Raw genomic sequence first — 27339 nt, forward strand, 5'->3', positions numbered from 1 at the left:
CAGGCAGGTACCCCAGGATAGTATCTGAGATGATGGGAGCATGTGTCAGTCCAAGGAGAGTGATTTCGCCACGGTTGCTGATTCAACAGCAGCGCATCTTCCTTTATCCCTCTTGGTTTTCATCTGCTGTGTGGCTTATCCACTGGAAAGCACCACCGAATTCCCACCTCTGCAAAGGTTTCGACAGCCTGGCCGCGGGGTCTGCCTCTGCCCTACCCTCCATTTAGTCCCCCTTAGGTTACGCTGTGTGTGGGAGGTCGGGTGCGCCGCCCGCGTTCCACCCGGGAGTGAGAACCGTGTTTTCCTTTCCGAGTTCCTCAGAGTCTCTCCTCCCCGCCATTCTCCCACGCCGCCCTCCGGCCGCTCCCGCCCCTCTCCGTTCTGGCCGCGCGGGGGCGCTGCGGGGCGCGCGGCCCCGCCCCGGAAGCGCAGCCGGCGCGGCCGCGGGCCCGGCTCTGCGGCGGGCCCGGCTCTGCGGCGGGCGGGCACGGCCATGGAGCACATCCGCACCACCAAGGTACCCCTGCTGCTGCGGCACGGGAGCTGGGGTGATGTGGGGCCGGGAGGGCCCGCCCAGCCCGTCCGCTGAGGGCGAGGGCGTTGTTGTTTCCCCTCCCTCCTGCTGATTTGGGGCTGGTGCCTCCCCGCGAGGGGCTCCGGAGCGGCCCGTGCCGCTGGAAGGGTGGCGGGCGCCGGGCGTGCTGCTCCGGTGTGCCCCCGTGTCTGTAATAAGGGGAAGACGCTAAAAATCCTGGTGTAGGGGTTTTTGTGGTGGAGTGGGGAACGGGAGGAGCGAGCTGGGAGGGGATTGCAGTTGTTTTGTCTGCTCTGGATATGGTTCCGTGCAGCTTTTTCTAGTTTTGGAGGCAAATCTGTTGTGAAAACAACCGATTTGTTTTTTCCTTTTTGAATATTCCAGTGTGTGTTCCTGTGTAATGTTTTAGGCTATTAAAAACATGTTAGCTAAACTGTAGCTGACATTGTAGACTTCTATGGCTTTTATTTCCTGTTATTAGTGCGTTAGTCTTCTTTGTATAATGAAGATGCAAAAGGAAGGTTTATCTTGTTGTGACTAATTTTTAAATGAGTTCTTAAGTCACAGCTTCTATAGAATTAAATTTCTAACAGTACTTTTCTCACCTTGCTCATCATCCCTGACTCCAGAGGTTGATGAAAAGACTCCCCCTGTCTGTTGGGTCCTCGGAATTGTGATTCACTCCTGAACCTGGTAGTCTGACTTTAAAGTAGCTTTATAGATATGTTTAGAAAAGGAGCCTTCATAGTTTGTGTCGCAGTACTAGATTCACAACCAATAATTACGTAAAGGAAAAGGCTTTTATTTTTTTTTAGTAATAACTTACATAACTTGTATATAAACGTGTGTAGCTGCTTTTATTTTTAATATACGTGTGTATATATGAAACAGAAAGAAGGTCTCTGATGAAACTACCATTAGTGTCACTTTATTAGTCTCACACCACACTGACAGAGTGGAGATAAACTTTCTTTGTCAGCTGTTTATTTACACACATGAAAGTCCTTGTTTAGAAACTTAATATCGTATTGTTACAGCCAGTAGCTGATTCCAAAATGAAAGCTAGACTAAAGGCAACGAGTCTTGGTGATCAAAGGATCTGTTTAAGTTTCGACCTGAAATTGAGACTAGAAGGGCTGCAGGTTGCTGACTTCTTTGCATCTGCAGGTGATTGTATTTCTGCACTGTGTTTTTGGGGCCCTGCTGGGGAAAAAGTACTTCATGTTGCAATAGAACTGAAGAGATAAATGAGCTCTGAACAGAATTTGTAAGATAAAAGACTTTACTACTTGAAGTGATTATTTTTATAATTCCTACCATAAAAATTATACATTCTGAAAAAACAGTGTCATGGTAAGAAATCGTGTGATATTTCTTTTGTTACAGCTGTGTTGCTCACTTAGCTTTTTGTAAGCTGTTGGTATGGAATATCCAGATTGATTAAAATGTGTACAGGCAAGCATCACAGGTATAGGAAGCAAGAAGAATAAAGTACAACCTGCACTGTGGGTCTTGAAGATTCACTTTGTGTGTAGGTTCAGTTGTAGCTCATGCCAGCTGTTCTGAGACATCCCTGCTTTTTCTAATCTGACGGCATTCCTGTTTTTTCACTTTAGTTAAGTCATAGTGAAATAAACTTGAAATAGCAGTGCAATCTTGCATAAATTAACTGCTGTGCAGGGCAGCTGTTATCCCCAGGAGAAGGTGGTGGAATAGGTCTTGTACCTCCTCCAACTGCAGTTTGCTGGGAATGTTAAAATTAAAATTTCTTTAGAACTCTCCACACAGCTACCTGAAATTGAGTGTAGATTTTTGTGAAATTAAACTGTCCAACAGATTTTATGTTAAATAAGGAAGTGGGGCAAACTTAAAAATTACTTCTGAGAGTTTTATATTTAAGTAGCAACAAATTATCAAACTCAGCTTATTAAATGTGGTGGTAAAGAATATGTGATTGTACAATTAATCTTGATAGTTTCCATAAGGATATTTTAAAGCAAAATGTGGTAGAAAAGACTGAAAATTCTTCAGTGAAACCTGTTTGCATATTTGAAGTCAAATCTGTATTAGTGAAAATACTGATGGAGTTTTTTCTCCTGGAGATGGAAAGTTTTGCTTAGTTTGACTGCTAAATCAAATCAGTCAGCAAAAGCAAAAATGTGTATCATAAGCTGAGTACCCATTTAAGCTGGTTTGAGTAAAGTTTAAATTAATATGTCATCTATGGAGGCTGAATCTAACTCGGTTGTCTTTAACAAAAGTTTATTTATTAATTTGCTTTCAGAATTCTTGTAGACTTTACCTAGCAAGTGGAAGTTGGAGCACCAATGTCTGTGCTCATCCAAGGTAGAAATGCAGCTTTGAGGAAAGCTGCCTTATTACATGGAGGAGAAGGAAACCTCACATGCCAGGATTTTGTGGGTTGTGTTACTGGAGCAAAGCTGGGGCAGTTTCTGTGCACTTCTCACTTGGCTGGGGAGGTGCAGTGCCAGGTACTGGAGCAATTATTGCTGCAGATCTGCCCAGTGTGGATTCTGTGTTTTTGGCTGTGGTGTATTCACTTACACTACTCTTTAACTGAGGACTTGGTGGTCTCAGCATAATGTATTTTGATGTACTGATGATTCTAGTTTCCAATTTTTTGCTTTCTAAACTGAAATTTGGAATATTATCATAGTGCTGACTTCTAGTATGTATTTGTATTTCCTTCATTATGTTTTGTATTCATTAAATTTTTTTTTAACTTTGAAAAGCAAAATTAGGCCCTTCTAGATCATAAGAAATACCTGATTTTTTTTCTGTTTCTGTGTGCGCTTTTTGTAGGTAAATACATCTGTACATAGGAATTAAAAATGGCTTGGCATCAGCACGGTAGCTGTGGGCTCTCCTTGTTGCCTCCTCTGGATGCTGGTCGTGCTGGTGTGGAAGTTTTTGGAGTTCTGCCATGCATTTAATGGTAGCACAGAGCTTTAACTTGGCATTAATGAGACAGTGCTGCCAAGAAATAGAGGAATGTGCGTAGATAAGCCATTTGCTACACTCCTTTCCTGTTCTTGCATGCAAAGAATAGTGTAATACTTGTTTTAAACAGAGTACTCTGTGGACCCCAGAGTTAGGAGGAGCAGATAAAATACAGGCTATCTAGAAATAGTTTTTATTTTGAAATATTTTCCATAGGATTGAGATAACAGTGTTGATAGAATACCAGAAGAAGTTGTTGGCTCTTGGGAGGCTCAAGCATGACTTATTTGCTTCAAATGCCAGCAGAGTCCTTGAATTTCTAGTTTTTTTGTAATTATTAGTATAATGCTTACATTTCATTAAGAATGTATTTTGACTATGAGGCAAGGTTATGATAATGTTTATTTTTGAAGTTGGGGCATTTATAAAAGACAGCACATAACTAAAACGGAAGTCAGGAGAGCGTAGTCTTTATGACTTGGAGTGTGCAGACAGTTAATAAAGCATGTTGCTGACATCAGCTCTTAATTCAGTGCTGGCATCTCAATACCCGGAAATTGTTAGTGTGTGTTTGCTGTTTTGGGGAAGCAGCCTAAAAGCTTAGTAATTAATAATTCCTACTTTAAAAAAAAACTGAAACAAAAAAAACCTCAATGTTTTTGTATTGAAACAGGATATTTGAACTAGTTGGTCTCAAAGCTTGTGACCACTCTAGTTTGTCCTGAATAGCCTTGTGTGTGCTGTGTTATGTTTCCTACCATTTTCAAAGTTATTGCACCAACTAACAAAGCCTTTGCTAAGTTAGAATTTGAATTTCTGCAGAAATTAAAACTTAAGTTTTATTCCTCCTTCCCCTTTTTCGTTACAGGTAGAGCAAGTGAAATTACTGGATAGATTCAGCACGAGCAATAAGTCACTGACGGGAACTCTGTACCTTACAGCAACTCATCTGTTATTCATAGATTCAAGCCAGAGAGAGACATGGGTAAGGATAATGAATGCTTGTGGCTTCTCCAGATGCATTTCTTCTTCCTAATCTAAGTTTTAATTTGTTTACAAAAATGTTCTTAGCTGTTCTTTCTACTCTCCTCCTTCATGGTATCATAATGAGTTAATAATTCACAAGTTATGCTCTTGTGTGACACTGCTGCAGTTGAAAGCAGGTCATGTTGAAAATTTTGACTTTTCCTCAAGCTGCTGTAATTTCTGCTGTAGCTTTCACTTGTATTTCTGAATGCACGTGCAGTGGTTTTCTTTAAATAACTGACTTGCACCATAATGCTGAGGGAGGAGTGGGAGACTGATACATAGGTTAAGCATCAGGTTTAAAATTTCAGAGTTAATTTACCTTGTAATTAGATTCTGTCTAGGTTAAATGGCATAGCAAAAATCCTAAGATCTCAGGTTTGGGGAATATGAAGATAGTATGCACTTTTTTAAAGCAGTAAGCAGCTGTTTCTTCACAAGTATTCATCTCTGGCATAAAAGCTTTCAGATGGGGCTGCAACTTCTTGTTGACTAGTACCAGTGTTGTGCAATCCAAGCTGGCAGCTGGTACAGTACTTCCCATTAGTTTTTTTGTTTCATGCCCTGATGGCATACATATGGACATCAAGCTGTGGCTCCCACTGGAGTCCAGCCACCTGACTTGAGTTAGTGCCTTAAGTCTTCCATCCTCCAGGATGAAATATCATCTCCCTGGCTGTTGTTAATTTTTTTTTTCCTGTAGGTGTATTTTCCTTGATTATCCTTAATCCTGTATCCTCGCTACCTGACTTAAGTGCCTTGTCGTGCTTTCAAGAAAATTCATTTTTCTATTATTTGTTCTTGGATACAACATACAGCTTTTTACAAACTAAACTTATCCTTTCATACAAAATGGGTTTTTGGGGACAGCATGATTCAGGAGCATTACTTGCTTGTGTCTCCCTATGCGCTACATTAAAAGGTTTCATTCTGGGGAAGTTGAATCTATACTCCAAGTACTGCATTTCTGGTGATAATGCAAGTACCAGGTGTAATTATCATAATGTCTCCAAGATAGTCTCTTTGTAAATGCATGTTTGGCAGCATAGTATTCAGATGCCTGTCAAATTCTGATCAATGTTTAAGAGGATTTGATTGCTTCAGTGAGGTAATTGAAATTCTATCAAGAACATCTTGTTCAGTTGAGGTAATGTATCTGTGCTTTTCTTCCCAGGGTTAAACAGCTGTTTCTTTCTATGTGTTTACCTAAATCTTGTGTTGATTTGCCACACAGATAAATCTGTGGAGGGCTTTTTTATGTCCATTGCTGTGACAGTGCTGCTAAAATGGTCATAAACATTTAGCTGAGAAACTGTCATGTTTATCTAATACAGTAGGTAATATAGGAGATGTTTTTCTTATCTCTGTTTCATCTGTACCTGTTAAGTACTGGAATTTGGAAATCTTCAGGATCTCCTGTATTTTTCATACATTGCATTATTTTCCCTTACTTCCTTTATTTTGTCTTAAAATTCTGAAGCATGTTTCTGTAGATCCTTAAAAAATATTGATATCCTGTCTGGGCACTGTCTAATGAGATATAAGCCTATCAGTTAACAAAGTTAAAAGAAAACTGAACAACTGCAGTGGAGTTTTATATCTCAGTTTTGCACTTGGAGAGACACTTGAAAATGACAGAAGAGATTAATGAAGGTTTTATACATTTTACTATCCTGATCAAAATGCCATTCTTGGATTTCTGCTTCTAAATGCATTTATTTTTATAACTGGCTGACAAAATTAGTCAAAATCCATATTCAGCATTGCTTAGTGTGTTGTCTTGCATCTGCTGATCTAAGTAGTACACTGTCCTTATTTTTCCCCAGCAAGCTTACTCTGTGAATTTTTCTGTCACAGATACTACATCATCATATTGCTGCAGTGGAAAAACTTCCCTTGACTACTTCTGGCTGCCCCCTTGTCATCCAGTGCAAGAACTTCAGAATAGTTCACTTTGTTGTACCCAGAGAGAGAGATTGTCATGACATTTATAATTCTTTGCTTCAGCTCTCAAGAACAGGTAATTCTTGTAGCTGTAAAAGACTTTGCAGTATATGCATGGATACAAGTTGGGGTGTATGTGTGTAAAACCATGTATTTTCTATTTTTTTTTTAGCATATGTTATGTAAACTCTCACATAGGTTTGGTATATAAATGGCTTTTTTGATTAAATATTAATCAGCATAAAAATTCAGAAGCTGTGTTGTCTGGCTTTTGTATGTCACTGGTATTCCTTAACAGAATGAGAGAGCTCTATGTGGTTTTTTTTTTGCATTTCTAGTATTGTTCCTGAAATTGTGAATATAAATGTGTATAGTCTCTCTTAATTGTGTGTTCCATAGATTAAAACCCACTAAGCAAATCAGTTATTAGTAATTTCATGCATTTTCAAAAATAAAGCTGAAATTTTGGTGCTAGAACAACATTACCAATTCAGCTTTACAAATGACATCTGTCAATATGGTCATTTGCATTTTCTGCTTTGTGTTTGGAACAGTGCAAGATGTCATCTGTTCAAAGTAAATAACATACTAGGAAAAACAAAGTTTTTGAAAGAATTTCTTTTTTAAGGGAAACTGTAAAACTTCCTTTTTTTAAGGTCAGCAGATAAAAATTTTAGTTCTTGCCTCCCAAAATAGTTTGTTCCTTCAGATCTTGTGAAATCTTCTAATAATTCTGCCTTAAGTTTGTCAGTCTTCATTTTGTGACCCTTATGGCTTTAGAAATGTCTCTTCTGAAATAGGTCAAGCACACTCAGGAAAACTTTCATAACCTACTTCTGATTAAGTATCTGTAAATGTCAGTTAACTGTAGGATAGTTGCAGAATAGGTATTTCAGGCATGTCAGGTATCTATTTTTTAGTCTTGACTCTGTGAATCTTGAAGCCCAAGACTCTCTCTCCATTACATATTCTTTACCTTTTAGCAAAATATGAAGAACTGTATGCCTTTTCTTATAATCCAAAACAAAATGAATCTGAGCAAGTCAAAGGTTGGCAGCTTATTGATCTAGCAGAAGAATATAAGAGAATGGGAGTGCCAAATGATTACTGGCAGTTGTCTGATGCAAATCGTGATTACAAGGTAAGTGTTGTAATGGAAACACGTTTTGCTCTGCATCTGTTTCTGGTGAGGCCTGTAGAAAACAACTTATTGCTGTGAAATCACTTGGCTTGCAATATAAGCAAAAACATGCAGGTAGAGAGAGTTAACTCCTTAATCAGTGTGCAATCTCACAACTTCCTAATTGAGGTTTTTCCAGGGTGTCATTGAGAGAGTGTGTGTGTGTGGATGCCCTATTCTTTGGGATTGTTCTGATAGATGCTTACCTGTTTGAAGCTTAGCCCCAGTGATTCTGGTGCTCTACAGCTTTGTTATGTCTTTCTTAACTGAGCAGGATTCTACTTTATTTTGCAGCGCTGGTTGTGGTGGTGTGGCTGAGTCTGAGATTAGATTTCATGTTACTTTGTAGTCTGCAAGTATTAAAAATGAGGGAAATAATTTCAGTATTTTATTTGAAACCCATTCTTAGCATTCTAGTGCGGAGTTGCATTCTTGAGTGAATGCTGGTATGGTCATGCTTGGCTGTATAACTTGGATATCAGTTTGTACTACTTTCATCCATGGTGCATCTCCTTTGAGTTGTTTTCATTTGTATAAAGAAACACAGTAGTGTTTCTCTTTTGTGTCTTAATTCACCTTACATCTTTCAAGTTGAATAGGTTAGGCTTTGTGTCTTGCCTATAAAATCCTTTCTGTGTATCTGTGTCTTTCAGATCTGTGAAACGTATCCTAGAGAACTTTATGTTCCCAGAACTGCAAGCAAGCCTATAATTGTTGGTAGCTCCAAGTTCAGAAGCAAAGGAAGATTCCCAGTGTTGTCATATTATCATAAAAATAAAGAGGTATAGTGTGGTTTCCTTTTATTGTAAATATGCTGAAAAGTATTTCTCAACATTTGGCAGTAGTTCAAGGGTTGGTGAGGAGGTTCAAGTACAGTGACTTTTATGGCAAGGGTGTGACTCAGGATAACCCTGAATACAGCTGACAGGAGTGGTGCCTAACAGGATGCAGCGTAAGCCTAGCCAGTTTGAAAGAAAACCTTAAGTAATCAGTTGATAATCAGTTGAATGTACTGAAGTTTTCAAAAACTAACATGAAGGTAACTGAGGATAGCTTTCTCTTAAGGTATCTGTCTTCCTTGATGTGTCAGGAATAAAATCTTTTAGGTCAAAATTGTAGGGAAAAAAACCCAAACAGATGAACTAACAAAATAATAGAATTGGTTCTTCAAGGAGTTATTTACAAGGTAAAAAAAATCTACAGGGTAGGAAATAAGATTTTGCAGAGAGTGGTGTAAGTTAGCATGTACCTGTCTCAGCAGTGGAAGGAGTATTGTCACTTTGCTGAGTTAAAGAATTTTTCAGATGAATATGAAGTTACTAGATGTATTTGAACATAATTATATCGTTATTTGAATAATGGAAGATGTACCTGATACCTTCTGAAATACAACATATAATTGAAACTTACATTACAAAAATTACATTAGATGATAACAAATTGCACTTGCAATAATAAAATCATGACTGCATTAGTAAAACCACGCATAATTCAATCCATATTAAGGGAGTAGCTTGCTTTCCTAAAATATAATTTTCCCAGCCTGTACTTTTGTAAGTTTTTATGTCAATTATGTAAACTGATACCATGTATATGAAGATGAACCTGAAAAACCATTCTGATGACTCTTTAGATTTAAGTTGTAGGTACTGTTTTTCAGAGTTTCCAAGGGGTGTGCTTAAAAAGTTGAAACATCTGAACTTTATTCAATTTGCTGGTTCTGTCTGCTGAATGAAACAATTTGTTTCAGTGTCTTTTGAGATTTTGCAAAGCACTTCAAGTACAGGTATTAAAGTGATGCTGATTTGTTTTTTGTTGTTTCTGACAGGCTGCAATTTGCAGATGCAGTCAGCCTCTCTCCGGTTTCAGTGCCAGGTGCCTGGAAGATGAGCACATGTTGCAAGCCATCAGTAAAGCAAATCCCTCAAATCGCTACATGTACGTCATGGACACCAGGCCCAAGGTACCTACTTCTGGTGCTGCAGAGAAGCATCTCCTCCTGAATATTAGAGTGCGGGGGTACAATGTAATTCTGAAAAATTTGGAGCCAAGTAGTAGTCTTATCATGAGCAAAAATGTTGTAAAGATAAGGTTAGGCCTTTCTGTTCAGGTGTTTTAATTACTTGCTTTCTTAAAGAAGTTGAACCTGTCCCAGTACTCAGCTAGAATTCTCTGAATATACTGCTACACTTTGAGATGGGCATTTTAAAATATACTTAAATCATAATTAAAAAATGAACAGTTGAGTGGGATCCAGATAATTTTAACTGTTGGAAATTAAATTCATGAAATGGTGAGCTGTGATGTGGTTTCTTTTGGAATGGGGGAAAGTACTATGTTCTGTGTAAATGATCTGTACAAACTATCTCAGAAATGAGGAAGTGGAGGAAATTCTGTTTAGGCATTTTGAGGTCATCATAGATTGGTTTGAGTTATAAGAAGTCTTAAACATCATCTCCAACCTCTGATGAGGGTCTTCAGAGCTCAATCCAATCTGGATTCGAACACTTCCAGGATCCACAACTTTCCTGGGCAGTGTTTTCCAGTGCTTCACCATCATACTTCATCACTGTCTAAACTGAATTCTGTTATTTATTAAGTTAAATTATATTACTACCTGTGTTACAATGTGTGGCTAATTCTCACTCTTTAGACCCGTCTTCATTTCAGTTAGTATTAAGTTCACTCAAGTGTCTGAACGCAGGAGCTGAAAATGTCTAGGTCTTACTCTTTTCTTTGTAGGTGAGATGTTTGTAGTGTCTTTACTTAGAAATGTTTGGACACAAATAAAGGCTTATTAGTTAGGAATCTGGAGAAGAGAACGGGAATTACTGCATTATTCAGATATGTCAGGCCTAAATATAGACTATTTTTTTATATGTATATACCGTCCTTTTCTTATATTTCAGTGTTTTTAAGATGATTTGCCACAAACTATATTAGAATCTGTTTATACTATGTGTTATTTTGGGTTTTTCCCCAATGTATTCAATTGAAATTGCTTGACTTTTGTTTCTTGATTTGATTTTTTTATTCCAAGAATATTTTTCAGTATTTTTATTTTCCTCTTTTTAGCTTAATGCAATGGCTAACCGAGCTGCTGGGAAGGGTTATGAGAATGAAGACAACTACTCAAACATTAGGTTCCAGTTTGTTGGCATTGAAAATATTCATGTAATGAGATCTAGCCTACAAAAACTCCTGGAAGGTATGTTCTAACTGTACTAAAATAGTGTATTTGAAAACAGGGTGTTTTTCCGAAGTCTTTAATAATAGGTTACACAAATGGCATTGATGTTTCTATGGTTTATTCCAGCTCTGTGTTTAGTACCAGTTTGATGTGCTCTGTGGTAATGAATGACCTTAAACCTCAGCCTTCAAACTGTAAACCCAACCAAATGGAGTTACTTTGAAGAAAATTGAATGGCACATATGTCTTCAGTGAGCTTTGTTAGTATGTCCATGGGAAAGACTGCCCTATTTTCCAAGTGTGTGCCTGTTGATATATTTTCATTTACAGAATATCAGTTCTCCAAGGGGCACGTTGTTCCACAGAATTCACGATGAGCATATGGTCTGTACAAAATTTGAGCTCTTTGACTTGGTGAGCCACTTCTGTGCTTGTAGATATTTGTAGAGAAGAGGGCAGGGGGAAATGTGAGCCACTTCACCATATCAGTGCCTGCCTCCTGGTGGTTAAAATGGAGAGACAGAACTGTGTTCATAATTCTGTTAATATTTTTTTAAGTAGACAGCTGAGAGAAAATTTAAGACATTTTGTGGATTCTGAGATTAGAATACAATGGCAGAAGTGAAGCTTCCACACCTGATACACAATACATGTGTAAGTACTTGGCTTCTGGAATTATGCGAGTATTTCCAGAGACAGAGAAGGTTTACACTTGAATGGAAGCCTGTTTTGATGAAGACATGCTGTTACATTGATCAAGAAATCTTACAGACTAGCGTTGTAATCTTTATTTTCATTGATCCTGGATGTGCTGCTAACCCATTCTTCAGGCACTGAGCACAGAACCTGCTGAGCTTTTATAATATGGATCTTTCTGGTTACTCCTGCATGTGTTTTCCCTAAAGGAAAGATGAGAAGCATGATCCTGATCTTGAGCTTTTAGATTTGTCGTAATCCCCCTTTCTTTTACTAATACGTTCAATTCTAGGAAATTAGCTAATAAAACTTGATTGTTGTTTTAATTTTTTAAGAGGCCTGCTCCTGTGTAATAAGATCTGATGCAGAAGTATGTGCATCACACAGTTAAACTTCACAGACTTCATATTCATTCCATTTGAATTAGCTTCCCACCAGCAATACTTACTAAATGTGTCTGTATCTTTAAGGGTATGGAATATGTTTGAGCTTTTCCTTGTGTGGAGAATTGGTTTGTTTAAACACTGTTGAACAAAAATAATTAGTAATCTCTATTGTTTGTTTTCCACGTAAGTTTTTTGGTAAAGAACACAGTGGTTTTACTTCTGTTCAGTCTGTATGATTCACTTGAGTTTTGCTGAATGCCACTTTAGAAGTAGAAGCATCTTTGGGGTAGAAAGGACCCTTAAAATTTAGGGATGTCTGCAATAATTTACTCTTCAGCCCCTTGTAGAAATGTGCCGTCAAGTGGGATGATCAGGAAGAAAATGCCATGAAAATGGTTCACAACTGAAAATGGGAAATATGCCATTTAGCTTCTATGTACTCCCCCTGAATGTGTTGGACTGAATGTTTTCAAATCAGAGCATGATACCAGTGATGCTGTTTGTTCAAGCACCACTGTAACTGGGACTGCCCTCAGTTGTTTGGGCTTTTTATAACAAACAACAGTTATTCATTGTTTGTTGTGTCCTGCTCCTTGGCTCTGTGTCTGTTTGCCTGATTTCCTTCAGAAACTAAAGATTCCACTGTCACGCCAAATGTGAGACAAAATCCTTCCCAACATCCTTTTGTAACGGGACTACACCATGGAGCTTGGTAGGGGGATTTACAGTGTAGTCTTCATTTTGGATTCAGCTCTTAATTAAATATCTTGCATGCAGTGGTTCAAAACTTTTCTAAAATAGTTTTCTTCAGAGTGAACATGGTGATGTCTGCTCTATCAACGAGCAGACTACACCAGTCATGGCAGAAACTTTGCATAGACTAAGTTTGTAGCTGTGACACTAAATACAAAGTTCAGGTTTTATATATTTAAATTACAATGTTATATAACAGAAAGGATTGATAAGCAAAAAGGTTTTGGGTATGTCAAGAGGAAGTTTCTGCAGAAAATGTTTGGGAATAAGGCTCAGCAGTTGTTGCAGTCTGTTGCATATATTTTGGTGGTGGAAGTGTGTTAACTGAGGGAGTTTGGTGAGCTATATAGAGTTTTCTATATAGGAGTTTTCTATATAGCTATATAGGGCAAGGGATTATCTAGGTCCTTTTAGTTGTTATAAAAAGCCCTGCCTGCAACCTGCTATGCTTCACTCTGCAGGTCTAGTCACCTCCTGAACTGCTGTCTGAGGCTTTGCTAGTAGTGTGAGTAATGACAATCAAGCAAGGAAATATTGAGGTTTTGGGGCTCATGTGCACACAGGGCTTGTGTTTTTTATGGCGGGATCCATCCATATATGCACAACTATCTTGAATCCTATTTATTGTGAAGTAGCTGAATTATCTGACTGGTACTATAAATGGTACCATAAATTATCTTTCACCTTTCAAAAGACCATAAGGAACTGGAAAATAACTTTTTTTTTTTTTTAGCATATAAGATTTGGACTGGTACCAATGCATTTGATTTAATCACCAACTAGTATAAAAATGCCTATGTTAATTCACAGAAATTGAAAGTAACTCTTGGGGCTCAACATATGTGTTCCTATCTGTGCCTTCGTTTATAAAAATATAGAAATCTAGCTAGAAAGGGGAATTACTAGTTGTGAAATATTTCTGCAAAGCTGAAAATTCTGATCAAAAGCAGATTTTGACAGCAGTATCTGGGTGAAAACAAACTGAGGGCTAGAAGCCTGATTATTTTCTAGCTGGAAAGCTTGTGCTGTAAATGATAAGCTACAGAATGTGTAGCTGTGCTGCCATGAAGAATTCCTCTAGACATGGCTTTGTCCCGTCCCTTCTCTGCAGTTGTTTGAATTTCCCGATACTTGAGTATTTTCAATTTCTTTCCTTTACCAAAGTTTTGGACTTTTTTGTGTACTGTTGTGACTGATCAAGTGTATAGAACCACTGGTATAGAGAATGACTTGATCTTTCAGCTTGCTCATTCTCATCTATTTCCTCCATGTGCCAGATCTTGTGGAAGCAGAGCTCTTGCGTTTAAAAGACAGGGGAAAACTAGCTTGCTTTTACTTCTTTTACTGATACTTACAGACTAACCTTTAAAAGTAGGTCTTCTATCCTGGGATTTCATGATGATCTGATACTTCATTGGGCTGTGTGATTTGCTAGGTAGTTTTGTAGATGATGATGATCTGTGGGGTTTAGAAAAGGTGCTGCAATACTTATTTGGAAGCCTGTCATTCTTCTAGTATTCATCAGCACCTGGCACTACGAATCTTCCTGAACAGTGGGGAGTGTAACAGCACTTCTTTGACTGAAATCTGAGAAACATCTAGTGCAGGTACAGGAAAGCTCTTGGAGGCAGTGATTTGAGTTTACAGCCCTCATTACATCAGGGGACTTGACTGAATATGAAGCTGCATCACAGAATGATTTGATAATTTTTTTTTTCTCTGCTTTTGCTGATGGCTCACTTCCTTCCATGGCCAGAGATAAAGATGATTTTGCAGCTGATTCTATTCCTACTGCTGATTTTCATCTACAGAACCTTTTTATTTTTATCTGGGGCCAATGCTTTAGAATCATTAAATCATTTAGGTTATAAAAGACTTTTAAGGTCATCAAGTCTAGCTGTTAAGTGTAGTGGAAAGTAGGCTTCCACTGTGGAAGAGGCAGGTATTTTTGTAGCTAGCAGCATTGGGTGTCTTCTCTTAGAATTACACATAGCTGAAGCTATGTTAGCCAGCAGATTTTTTTTTTAAATTCCAGAAGTTTGTCATGTTTGAATAGTAACTGTGTGAGTTACTATTCAAAATTTTACAAGAAACAGGTTATCTGTTTTATGTGTGAATTGGTTCTGAGAATTGGTGAGAACCTTTCAGTCTACTTCTGTATCTCTTGCTGCTACACTGCAAAGCATCTTTCCTTTAGTTTGAGTTCTTCCTTGCTCCCTGAATTGACATTATCGTTACAGGATTCAAGTATATTAGGGAAGAATGGTACAGATCAGTCTGAAATGTAGTGTGTCAAGTGTGAAGGTAGACAAAATTTCAGTGGATTTAATTCATCCCTGTGTTCTTGTACTGCGCTTACTTTATTCTCCTGTGCAGGGTGGAGGTGACAAAACTCTAGCAGTGTGACTACTCTGAACTGTGTATATTGTCTGGATGCAGCTACTTCCCTAGTACTAATTAAGTATTTCCAGTGAGCCTTTGATATGTGCTTTGCCTTCCATGGTGATGAGAGTAAGGCTTCCTGGTGGGGAAAACCATTGTATTTACTTGGAATGTTATTTTGTCAAAAAACCACAAAAATCTTACACTTGCCGCTCATGGTTATATAGTTCTACAGAGCTGAATTCTGAGTGGAGAACATTTTGTAGTACCCCTGCCTTAACCATTTGATTATAAATCTTTCAGGAAACTGCCATTCAACTTAGAACATAGAGGATTAGATACAACATGAAATTATTCTTCTTTCTGCATTGCAGGGTGTAGGTAGCTACAGCTGCTTAAGGCTTTTTAACTCTTGGTTTCTTTCAGTCAGTGGCACAAGGGGTTTGTCTGTCAATGACTTTTTGTCTGGTCTGGAGAATTCTGGATGGCTTCGTCACATCAAAGCTGTGTTGGATGCTGCTGTCTTCCTAGCCAAGGTAACTTGCATACTGCTTCTTTATTTGGTGGGAAGTTGACTTCCTCCAGAAAAATTATGCTTAATATTATGCAATATGTAAAATTCTGCAGTTGATCTTTTTGGAGATAGGTGTTTACTATATATACCAGTACATCTAATATGCTGGTTAACGTATTACATGTTTCTATATGATTGGAAATGTTAAACATTCCAGCCAATGTTCTGGGATTTTATGAATGCTGTTTGCTCGGATTCTTATGCTTCCTGGTTCTTTACGTATTTTTGAAAAGTGTAACCAGTTTGCTGGTGGATGGAATAAACTGTTATTTAGTGTATTCTGAAAAATAGAACTGGGGCAGTAATTGTAGAGCAGCCAAGGTGGCTATTCTGAGTTCATTTGGCAAGGAAATAGGATTCTGTGAATAATTCAGAGGAACAATTGCCTTTGCCAAGCACTTACAAAGCCAAGGGCTTGGTCTAATGGTAATGGGTAAGGAAAAAACCTGGATCTTTGTTTTTGCTAGGTGAAATAACAAGGAGTTACCTCTGCTAAAAGTGGGTGATTGTCCTAATGATGACACTCAAAAATGTCTGAGCCAACAGGAGCTGAAGCTAATAAGCATTTCATAGGCCTTTACTTTTATGTAGCATAATGATGAACGAGTGGTATCTTTAATGATGAGTTCATGTTGTTTGGGTTTTTTTAATCTGTACTCAGTAATGTGTAATCTAAATATTGTTAGATTTTCTTGTAAATTGAGTTTTATGAGGGAGAGAGAGAACTGGGAACCCCTGTAGAGGTTAGTTTATGCAAAGGTGGTATTTATTTTCAAGGAGTTTTCTATGCTTCGAAGGACATGTTCCTACTTCCTGATACTATTGAATCTTTTCCTCATAGTAAACATTTTTATAGCTTTGTTAAATAAGATGACCTGTGGTATGAGCTGGAAATAAATACAGGGGTTTTCTTAAATTTATTTATTTACTTAGTTTTTTACTTCTGTCTAGAAAAGAGCATTGATTAAGAAACAACTGTGTTTTGCAGGCAATAGCAGTTGAGAGTGCAAGTGTATTGGTGCACTGCTCAGATGGCTGGGATAGGACTTCCCAAGTTTGTTCCCTTGGAGCTCTCTTGCTAGATTCCTATTACAGAACAATCAAAGGATTCATGGTAAGCAGACCATTACAATGTTGAGTTGTTCCTTGGTAAAGAAAGGGTGTAAAATGTTTGAGTGTGAAAGGGAGCAAGCATACTGTTTTTTTTTTTCTTTTAGTTAAAACTATAAAATGAGATTTGCAGTATATTGATAAATATTTCATACATAAATATTTTGCTACTTGAAAAAATAATTTAAAATCAAACTGAAATACAAATAGCAGATTGCTTTAGTCATCCTGCAGAAATGTTGCAATGGTTGCCTTTTGCATCCCAGCAAGTCCCTTATCTATCACATAGAAGGATTCCAAAGTGCTTGTGTGAGGTAGCACACATACTTAATTACAGCAGCTCTGTGCTACTGTAAAACAACATTTTTAAAATCTAAAAATTACAATTCCCTCAGTGATAGAGACTTAAAGTTGTCTAAGCAATCTAAATTTCTTAATCTTCTTATATATAGAGAAGAATTTCAGTACGAGTATTCCAAATTTTAGACTAGGAAAATCAGTGTTCTGCAATGACAAAGCAAGGTGTTATGGGATAACACCTCAAGGATAGTACATAGAACTAATTCAGTGTATTGTTTAGAACAAACTGCTACAAATATTACAAGCACTGAAAGTGTAGTTGAGGAAGAATTAGAATAGGATTAATTTGTTGTGAATAGTGAGAATCTTTAGGGAAGTAATTTAATCTTTTTGGGTTTTGATTAATCCTTTCTTTCAGCTTAATTCCTGTCCATTTCAGTTGAAGGTCCTGTGTTTTTTGGTGCTTGATAGTGTGACTGAAGTGATGAAACAAGATAGTGTTGATATGAACAAACTTATTGTTATAAATGTTAGGAAGAATATATTATTTGGTTTTATGTAAATTATGACAGCAGGCATGAAGTACTAACGTTTTTCTTATTCTTTACCAGAGAAAGTTAATAATCTACTAGTGAAATCATGCAACATTTTTCTTAAAATTATCAGTTACCTGATTAGCAAGTTGCTTAACTTTTTTTACTAGTTTTTACAAATGTACTTTAAGAATCTTGTGAAAAGCTTCTAAAAAAATAGAGAAGCTACAAAGTGATAAATAGTTGTTTCTACTGTAACTTATTCTACTCAGATTTAAAGTATAATATATTGATAACTTGTGGGGTTAATACTGTAGGTGTAAGATAGAGTAATATTTTACATGAGATTTTGGTTTTTTTACCCTCTAGGTCTTGATAGAGAAAGACTGGATCTCCTTTGGGCATAAGTTCTCTGACAGGTAGTTCACTCCTCTGATACAGTAAAGTGTATACAGCAAACTGAGCTAAGTATTCTTAAACAAAAGACAGCTTGTAGATGTTGCATTTATAGCCACACTGCACCAGTTCAGCAGTGAGTAAGCTGTTTTCAGTAGACAAGGCACTTCTGCTGTCTACAGTGTATTGCAGTTTATACCTACTGGATAATTGATTTATATTGCAGAAGGAAATTTTTAGTGCTACTGGTGCCTTGCTCACAGAAGCTGATGACTGCAGCAAGGTCTGCACCAATGTATAGACAGTGCAAAACCAATGTAAAGCTAAGTTTCAGCTATTTCGGTAATATGAAACACATAATTTCGGTATCTTTAAAAATAAGTTTGCATTTATGTTTACTTTGATGATGAAGTCACACCTACCTTTAGAAGTCCTGTATCATGTTAAGAGTTCTGTTTTTTCCCTTGATCTGCCTGTCATCAGCTATCACAATAGCTTTGCTGCTATTTACTGCTTATTAATTTGCTTGTAGCTGGTATACTCCATATGTTGACTGTGGCAGTATTAGACACAAAGGAACTTAGCTGTCTTATGTTGCTGTTTTGTACTTAATATAGATGTGTGATTACTTATAAGTCAGAAAAACAGGTCAGATAAAGACTTATTTCTATTCAAAAATTGCCCCAGTTCTTGAAATTAGGTGCTCAATTTCCAAATCTAGCATCAAATCAAGGTGCTGTCATTTTAAAACAATTGCAGCTAAGACTTCTTGATATCTAAAACTGGTTTCAGTCTGTTTGTGGAATCTTTTTCAGATGTTGTCAGTTGGATGGTGATCCAAAAGAGATCTCGCCAGTGTTCACCCAGTTTTTAGAAAGTGTGTGGAATCTGACTGAGCAGTTTCCACAAGCCTTTGAATACAATGAAGCTTTCCTCCTTCAAATCCATGAACACGTCCATTCGTGCCAGTTTGGTAACTTCCTTGGAAACTGTCAAAAAGAACGAGAAGAGTTAAAGTAAGCAGGCACATTGTAATGTGTCTTTTGGGTATTCTGGCAGACTAAGAACTTCTGTGACTCTTCATTTTAGGCTCTGAGTAGATGAAGGATTGTTAGTACTGAAACCTGTGTTGAACTGCATCAGGGAAGAAGGCTGAAGACAGACTTTCTGATTCTGGTAGAAAATCACATCTTCTTTTTCATAGGGAAAGTTAAGGTTTTCCTGCTCATCTGGTTGTGGTTTTTTTTTTGTTGTTGTTTTTTTTCCTTCTAAAAGTAGGTATGCTTAAGTTAAGAGGTATAATGTAATTTCCTCTCCCAATCTCTTTTTAGGTAATCTTAAAATTCTTACCCATTCAAGACTATTCATTTAGAAGTATTAGTAAGGTATCTTCAGTGCATTTAGCTGGAAAGCTTATGTGAAGTTTTTATCAGTTCCTCTTGCATTGTATTTTAAAAGTATTTGTTTCAAGTAGGCAAAACTTGCACACCATAAACAGTTATCTTCTGGTTGTTTGCTTGCTGTCAAGTGTGTTGACCTCTAACTGTTGTTGCTTTAAGACTAAAAGAGAAGACCTATTCCTTGTGGCCATTCCTTTTGTCTGAACAGAAGAAATATCAGAATCCTCTGTATAATCCGGACTTTTCTCCAGAACTAACACTTTTGGAGCCTAATACAGTATCATTCAATTTTAAGTAAGTTTAAATAAGATACATTATCTTTTCTTCAGCTCTGTCATTATCTTGCATACTTAAAGCTGTCTGTTCTGTGCAGGTTTTGGAGAAATATGTATCATCAGTTTGATCGAAGTATGCATCCCAGGCAGTCTGTGTTTAACCTTATCATGAATACAAGTGAACAAAACAAACAGCTGGAGGAAGACATTAAAGAACTGGAAGCTGTAAGTATTACAAAATAAGTGTGTGCCCTTGTGACCTGTTCTTCAGATTATAGGTGTTACAGTGCTGCTGGTTATCACCTGAATGTCACTGCTGTATGGCCTGGCACTTACTCTGTAATGGTGACTTGGACTTTCACTGCTTGTTTCTATGATTCTATAATAGTGCTCTAAGGCACTATTTATTCTGCATTATTAATGAGCTCTGTTATGTAGAAGTGCTGCTATCAAACCCTTACTGAAGGCAGGTTTCTATGAAACTTAGTCTATATTAAACTATCTTGGATAACAAGGAATCCATGTAGCTGCAGCTGTGTTGCTAAAGTAAGGAGACTGAAAATGTTTTATTTCTATTATAGCTACTAAAATGGAAACAGTAAGTATTCTCCTTCTTTTGACTTCATATGCAGGTGCATGCTGTTGTAAGTCATCATAATTATGGGTCATGTACATAGTAATGTTTTTATGAAGACGGTTTAATCAGAGATCAGATGTCTATAATTGACTTCTAGGTGCTGCAGTAAACAGCCAGGAAAGGCTGATTGATACTTCTGTTACAATCACTTAAGGTGCTGAAACTTCAGAATAATGCCTTTTAAGGTCTGCAGAAGTCTTCTGATTATCAGTTTTAATACTTGTGTGTGGACAGAAATGGTAACACAATTCCTGTATCTTATGTTGGGGGGCGGGGGTGGTGGGAAGTACAGCTTTTCTAGGAGGAAAGATTTTATTAAACTGATCCTACTGTAAAGTAATGAGTTCAGGTCACTTAATCTAATACTGTTTCAAATCTTAATTTTATATTTAAAAAATTTTATACAATTGAAGCAGAAAGTTGAAGAATACTCAAAAAGCAGTCTAAAGAATAAGCAAGAAGGAAAGTAAAGTCTCAGCTTTGAATTTTCTAGACCCTCATTCCAAGATGTTAACTTCACCTGAGCCTACATTTGTCACTTGAGAGATCATGAGATGTAGTTGTCTGAAATCCTGATGTTTCCATCTATAAAAAGTTGATGCCAAGAGACCCCAGTCTTCTGGATTTTAGTCTCAGTTCTAATAAAATGCAAACACATCAACAAACAAATATGAGTTAACTAGTGCAATCTCCCAGTTGCTGTGTGAGTGAGTTTGAATTAAAACCAAAAATGAAACAAGTGAACAACCCAAACCATGTGACTGAAAAATCCCTTAATCCTAATCTTTCCTATTCTCTTGCTCATGCTGGCAGGATACATCCTTTTCTCCTTTCCTGTGTTTTAATTGACAATTTGTAGAGTATTCATACATTTGAACAAACTGTATTGGCATTTTTTAGATCTAAATGGCTTTTAGGAGGTTTTTAGGAAGGATAGAAGGGCTTTAAATATCAAGCTGCTTTGTCACTAAGAGACTCATGGTCTTTAAGAGATTGCAGGATCCCTGCTTGCTACAATACTAACATCTGTCTTCCTCTGCTTCTACTCCAGAAAGTATTTCCATCTTGATGGCAACCAAACAAGGGGCAAGCCTGGAATAACCTCTCCTTCTCTAGGGATATTAATAGGCATTCTTTGTCTTCTGCCCATCTGCAAATTTTAAGCCAACAGTGCTTGTAGCATCAGCTGTAAACTGTGGGGAAGAAATTCATAATGAATGGCCTAACATTTGTACTGTTACATATCTAAGCTAGGATATGTAACAGAGTTCTGCAGACACTGAGTTGGCCCAGCAAAAGAAAGGGATACATTCCTTTAAAATCACGGTATCATCAGTAAAGAGTCATGCCCGCTCTTGGTAACTGTTCATTGTATTTCAGAAAATAAAGCAGAGAAACGGGCGGTCAGATGTGGTCCTTGTGAAGGAACAGGAGCAGACTGCTCATCCTGCCCCCGTGGCACTGAAATCCCCTCCGTGCTTCCAGAAGGAGCAGCCGCCGCTGCCGGTGAACGACGCCGTGCGAACCATAGAGGGCAGCAACACAGCAGACAATCGCTACAGCGAACTTGTGTCCGAGTTCTCCAAAGCTGAGCCTGCCGTTGTCAGCTTGGAGTACGGAGTGGCCAGGATGACCTGCTAATTGACATCTGGCACTGTGTTGCTTCTAGACTGATTAAATGGAGAGCTGGGTCGTTTTCAGGATGGGTCTGTGCTGCATGACCAAAGCACGATTTGTATATCAGCAAGTTTTGTTAATGTAGGCTAGAACAGCATGCTAGTTGTCAAGTGTTTGCTGTTCTTTTAAGGGGAGGGGGGGAAATATGTAGCTGTTTTTTTGAAAGAAATAGGGGCATTTGGTAAGTAGTGACTGAAAATCAAGGAATGTTATGTCTTTGGACTAAGGTCAGTTTGCACTAAATTGATTTAAATAGTAATGTTACTTTGTTCATTGTAGGAAACCACAGGTGGTCTTTCAGAAATTGATTTTACTTGGACAAGAAAACTTGAACTTTCTATTTTAGGAATTGAGGCTACATGTACATATCTCATATGAATACGTATTCCCTTGCTTAGTGTCACCCAGTACTCACTTTCAGTGTATTAAGTGCCATGGAAAAGTATGACATATTTCAAATCATAAATAGTTGGCCTTAAAACTGTCAGATCAATGATTTTGTCCTTTGCTACTGCAGTCTACCTGGCTCTGTTTACATTGTATTTGCTCAAATTTTTATACCCTTAAAACAGGACTGAATATAAAGAATGAAGCATGCCTAAGCTGGCACAGCCTTTCAGCAAATAGCTGTATGAATGTTAACTTACCACTTGAGACAGTTTTTCCTTCCATTTGCTCTGTTGTTTAAAATACAATAGATTGACCTGATTTTCCTCTCTGGCAGCTCAGTAGATTGAGCATCATTAAAGCTGCAGGTTGTTTGACCTTAAGTGTTTTGATTTTTGGCAAGGTATTTAGGTGTTACATAAGATATGCCACATAAGAAACCAAAACTAGCCAGTAACTGAATAATCAAGTTCATTCAGATTGATTACTGTGTTGTTCGAGGTGCAAGAATGCAAGCAAAACTTTTGGAAAAAGTTGTTCCTAAATTAAAAAAAAAAAGTCACATGTCTGAAGCTAATGAGAAACTGAGTGCTTCCTAAATTTTTTATTAGAAGAAAACTTTGTTTATTCATGAAAACCCTTCTCACCTTGTAAAAACTTGTCCAACCTGTGCATATTTAAAGTAATTTTAGTATCTGGAGATTTCTATGTATTTGGAGAAAGGACAAAAACTTCTTATAGCAGGATGCAGTAGAGACCATGGAACATAAGAAAAAAGGGAGAAATTTACAGTTTGTGTGCTTAACTATGTATCTGTAATCTTCTGGTAAGGGAGAAGATTTTCTGAAATTTGTCTCATGATAGATTTTCTGAGCAGGCAATAGAATTAGGAAGAAAAATGTTGGTGCCCAGTTCTTAAATAGAGGTATGAATTATAGCTTTGGGTATTAAGATCCCTAATTATGTTAGATTAATGCTACTGATCTTTTACATCTTGATTTAAATAATTTTTGGTTTCAAATGAAAGTTATTTAATTCTCATCCTAATCCCTGAAGTGTGTTTTGTCACAATTACTGGTGTGCACAATTTGACATAATTTGGCAGCATTTCCCTCTGCACCATATTGGATCCAGGACTCTTAGCAAGGCTAGTATGGGTCAAGATCAAGGTGCACTTGTGGAGCTGTCTGGGAGAAACCACCTGTGACTCTTATATTTGGCTATTAATTCACCCATTTCACTAATTTGATTTTTAAAACATAAGCATTTTTATTTTCAAAGAATATAAGCATAGTGTCACATTTAAAATATATTATCCAGTTACTTAAATATGTCTAGAATGTCTCCACTACAGGTTTTGATAGTTTCATGTTTGCACAAGTGGTGCCTTACAGGGTTGCAGCAAGAGAGATTTTTGTGCCTTGTTATTTATTGTCTTCCCTTCTCCCTCACCTTCTGTATTAAATTTGTTCTGTGGTTTTCCTTTGTAAAAACATCTTGTACATTATCTTGTATTATATCACAGTAGTGAAACAAACTTATTGCTGACAATATAGGTAAGTGTTACCAATTTGTACTTGTTTTAATATTTAGCTGCTCTGGTGTGTCATGTACACTTTTCCTATTTATTGCTTAGAGTTTATAGACTCAAAAGATTATATTAAGCTTTTTTGTGAATATTATTGTATATTGTTTTTACTTTAACAGCCGTCTGAGTGCCCCTGTATACAAGGATTTTGGAGAGATCTGTTCCCCTTCAGTACTGTTACTTGGAGTTTATTTCAGTCTTCAGGTCCTTTTTATTGGCAGAATTCACTTCTTAGGGAAAGGAACTGGAATGTGTTTTTATTTTAAATCATGGTAGGCATGTTAAGTCACCTTTAAAGTGCCATAAAATGCTCAGGCACTGAGCTTGTTTCTTGATCGAAAAATACAATACTTCCTGCTCTGAAGTAAATATTTTACTTCAGTTAATATGTAAATAGAGTTTTATAAGGCTATTTTGTAGAGCAGCCACTTTGTAAGGTTCAGGTAGCCCTGCCAGCTCAACCCCCAGGGTCACCAACGAGGAAAGTTCCTGCAGAGAGGCATCTGTCTCTTCTCATTTGCTTTTGGCCTAAGCCAAAACTACGTAAAGCACATGGGACCTGTGGTGCAGTGAATACATGGTAGTCAAGTGAGCTCCAACAGAAAGCTTGGCAGGATGGCAAGACTCGGCAGTGGGACTATTCTCTGTCCTTCAAGAAGGATTTAAAAAAAATCAAGCAAGTTGACTGTAAAATTGTGACAGAAGCCTAGGAACAGAAAGAATTTTAATTCTAATTTCAGTGGATAAGCTTTTCTTCATCATGACTATGCTACTCCAAGAGCAGTTACATACTGAAAGGCACCTCATACAGATCAAAATAATGTGCAGAACTCTCTCTTTCAGGCTGTGACATTAGTTTGTGGTCGGTATGCTCACCAGTCGATTGGAAATATAATGTCCCAGACAGAAAGTTGGTACATTTGATTCTGCTCCATAGGTTGCAAGATTTTGGCTCCTGTTAGTTCTGTGCTTCGTCTTAAGGAAGTCTCCTTAGGTGAAGTTTTTGGGTTTCTACATTCTGTGCTGTGCTTGATCTTTTTTCTTTTAATAAACCAAGCTGATAGTCTCACCTGAGAAAACTGATTTCACTTTTGTACTCCAGGCAATTTAAAATATTTATTTCATTAATACTAAAAAAGTTGGGCTTAGTTTTTAGGAGGCTTGCTAGTATCATAGTGTCTTCAATACAATTTTAAGTATCCAACTGTTCTGTTTTGTAGGGCGACTGCCAAATCAACAGACTAGGAAATTAATTAAGCAACAGTGAACTGAGCCTGTGCATTTTCTACAATGTTCAATTACTATTGACCTAAATCTAGGGCAGAAGCCTGAAGTCTGGAGAGTCCTTTTAGAGAACTGGAACAGCAGTTCTTCCATAAAACTGTACATCCCCGTGTGGAACAAATTCCCTGATAGAATGGTTTTGCAGAGGGAAAGCTAGCACAAATCAAACTGTGACACTTTTATGTGTCTCCTCAGGGTAAGCACAGTGGAGAATGCCTTTCTGGAAAAGGTGATGTGTTCTTCCTCTCTAGTTGCTGTTTTCCTGAGGCCTTTTGATAAAGTAACATATCAGTAAATCTCTGAGAACTTGCTCCTCACATTCTGGTAAACTGAGCCCAAAACTGGCTGCACGGTTGGGCTGAAGTGGGGCTGGGGTAGCTTGGTTTAACTACTGTCCTCTTAAGGAAGTGATATAAATAATATAAGGAAACTCAATGTTAAAATAGCACAGGGCACATGCTCTCAACATCTGTTCTTTAGAGTGCTTGTCCTGTTCTGGAGCAAGTGTGACTGGCATAAGGGCTTCTCTTAAGCATGATTGCTTTCTAGTTAGTTTAAAGATAATCTGATTTCAAACTAGATCATCCCCCAGTAGTATTTATAGATCTTTAGGTCAGAACCTAAAGGTTACTCTTAAAACTCCTGTTTATTTGCTAACAGTTTTAAACTTGTGACTGATCATAGGCTAAGTGTACTGGTTGTGAAACATATATTAACTTTAGGATTAAATCTTTAGATTGAAGTCTGCTTGGACTTGCTTTCACCATTTATGCCACACTTTACTCCTAGTGTTGCTTGTTGTGGTGCTTGACGTCCGTCAGATGTAATGGGCTTCTTAATGCTCTGGATGTTTCAATAACCTGAGAGACTGGCTTTCTTCCACTGCTCTGAAGGCTCACATCAGCCTTAGTGAACAGTGTGAGTGAAGTCATTCTTGATCTACCTAGCTTGACCTGCCTCTGTGTTAAATAACACTGAAAATCAGCGCAGCATCATCATTTAGTGGTGCAGCTTCTGTACGCACAATAGGCTTAAGGAAAGGGATGTAGCTGGGGACCTGTGTCACAGCATGTAGCAAGGAACAGGACTCTACAGGGGTATGACTCATAAAGCAGAAACAGTAAAGCTGTTTTGATGTCCAGCAGCAACTCAGGGACTTGAGGTGGAAGGTTAGAGGCATACTGTTCCTGAGATCAGTTTCCAGGTCCCAGAGAATTTAGTGACCTGCTCTGTTAAACACTTATTAGTGAGTAGTTCTGTACTGACATCAAGGAGCAGAACATGTATATGGATCTGTGTTTCTTAATCTACTGGCTTCACATAATAAATGTCCTGATGGTGATGTTGAAATGGGAGCACAATATCTTGTTTATTCTTGTTTGTATTTTAACTCTTGAGGTCAGTTGCATATTGTTTATAACTAAGTGGGATTATAGTTTTGGCACACACTGTTTTCCATGTTAATGACAAGCACCGACACATCTTGTGCTTTGTATCTGTGCATATATTTCTGCTGAGTGCTTTCCTTGCAAGCAGGCAGCCTTGGTGAGGTTGCATGATGCTGCTCCACCAGGCATTCCTTGTTACCTAGCACTACAGATTGCTTTTCTTGCTCTGTCTTACTATTGCTCTTCAGCCTTACAGTTTATATCTACAGCTGTCTGTTGACAATGTCCCTTCACAAGCATCTTTCCATCGAAGAAAATGGATTCAGCATATTTCTGTCTCTCAGGGATTTTTACCCCTGAACTAGTGAACTTGAAAAAATACTGCTTATTCTGCCGTCTGGGGCTTCTGAGTGCCTGTTGACTTCCACAGTTGGTTTGGTTGCACATTTTAAATTCAGACATGGCTATTTTAAATAAAGAAATTAAAAACTTAGTCAAATAGTAGATGTGGCAAAGGGAAAGAATTTTTCATTGTAAAATATCTGGAAAGACTGGCTGTTTCGCTAACATTTATTGCTCTATGTAATGCTTTCTGTAAAAGTCATTTATCTGTGTGCTGGGATCATGCTTGATATATATTCCTAAAGAAACTTTAGCAAATGGAATTTTGTAACAAGTATTTTATTTGTGTTTTCAAAATCCATAAAGCTTAAAATAAAGTATCTTAATATTGCCAA

At 37.6% G+C, this 27339-nt stretch overlaps 1 protein-coding gene across 1 annotated transcript; it reads left to right on the forward strand.

Moving 5' to 3' along the window:
• Nucleotides 1-418: 418 nt before the first annotated feature.
• On the forward strand, nucleotides 419-27339 carry MTMR6 (myotubularin related protein 6). Its single transcript, XM_021530644.2, has 14 exons — nucleotides 419-517; nucleotides 4365-4481; nucleotides 6380-6542; nucleotides 7450-7607; nucleotides 8300-8428; nucleotides 9475-9609; nucleotides 10722-10854; nucleotides 15480-15589; nucleotides 16616-16741; nucleotides 17940-17989; nucleotides 18782-18982; nucleotides 19526-19660; nucleotides 19740-19866; nucleotides 21659-27339. Exons 1-14 carry the CDS (start codon nucleotides 494-496, stop codon nucleotides 21917-21919), a joined length of 1869 nt encoding a protein of 622 aa, XP_021386319.1. The 5' UTR covers nucleotides 419-493; the 3' UTR covers nucleotides 21920-27339.

Source organism: Lonchura striata, chromosome 2 (assembly GCF_046129695.1).
Source record: "Lonchura striata isolate bLonStr1 chromosome 2, bLonStr1.mat, whole genome shotgun sequence".
NCBI classification, from domain to species: domain Eukaryota; kingdom Metazoa; phylum Chordata; class Aves; order Passeriformes; family Estrildidae; genus Lonchura; species Lonchura striata.

Coding starts and splice junctions, on each gene's coding strand:
- MTMR6 (XM_021530644.2), top strand. CDS start 494: ATGGAGCACATCCGCACCACCAAG. Junction 9,610..10,721: donor TCATGGACACCAGGCCCAAG/GTACCTACTTCT, acceptor TCCTCTTTTTAG/CTTAATGCAATGGCTAACCG. Junction 10,855..15,479: donor CCTACAAAAACTCCTGGAAG/GTATGTTCTAAC, acceptor GGTTTCTTTCAG/TCAGTGGCACAAGGGGTTTG.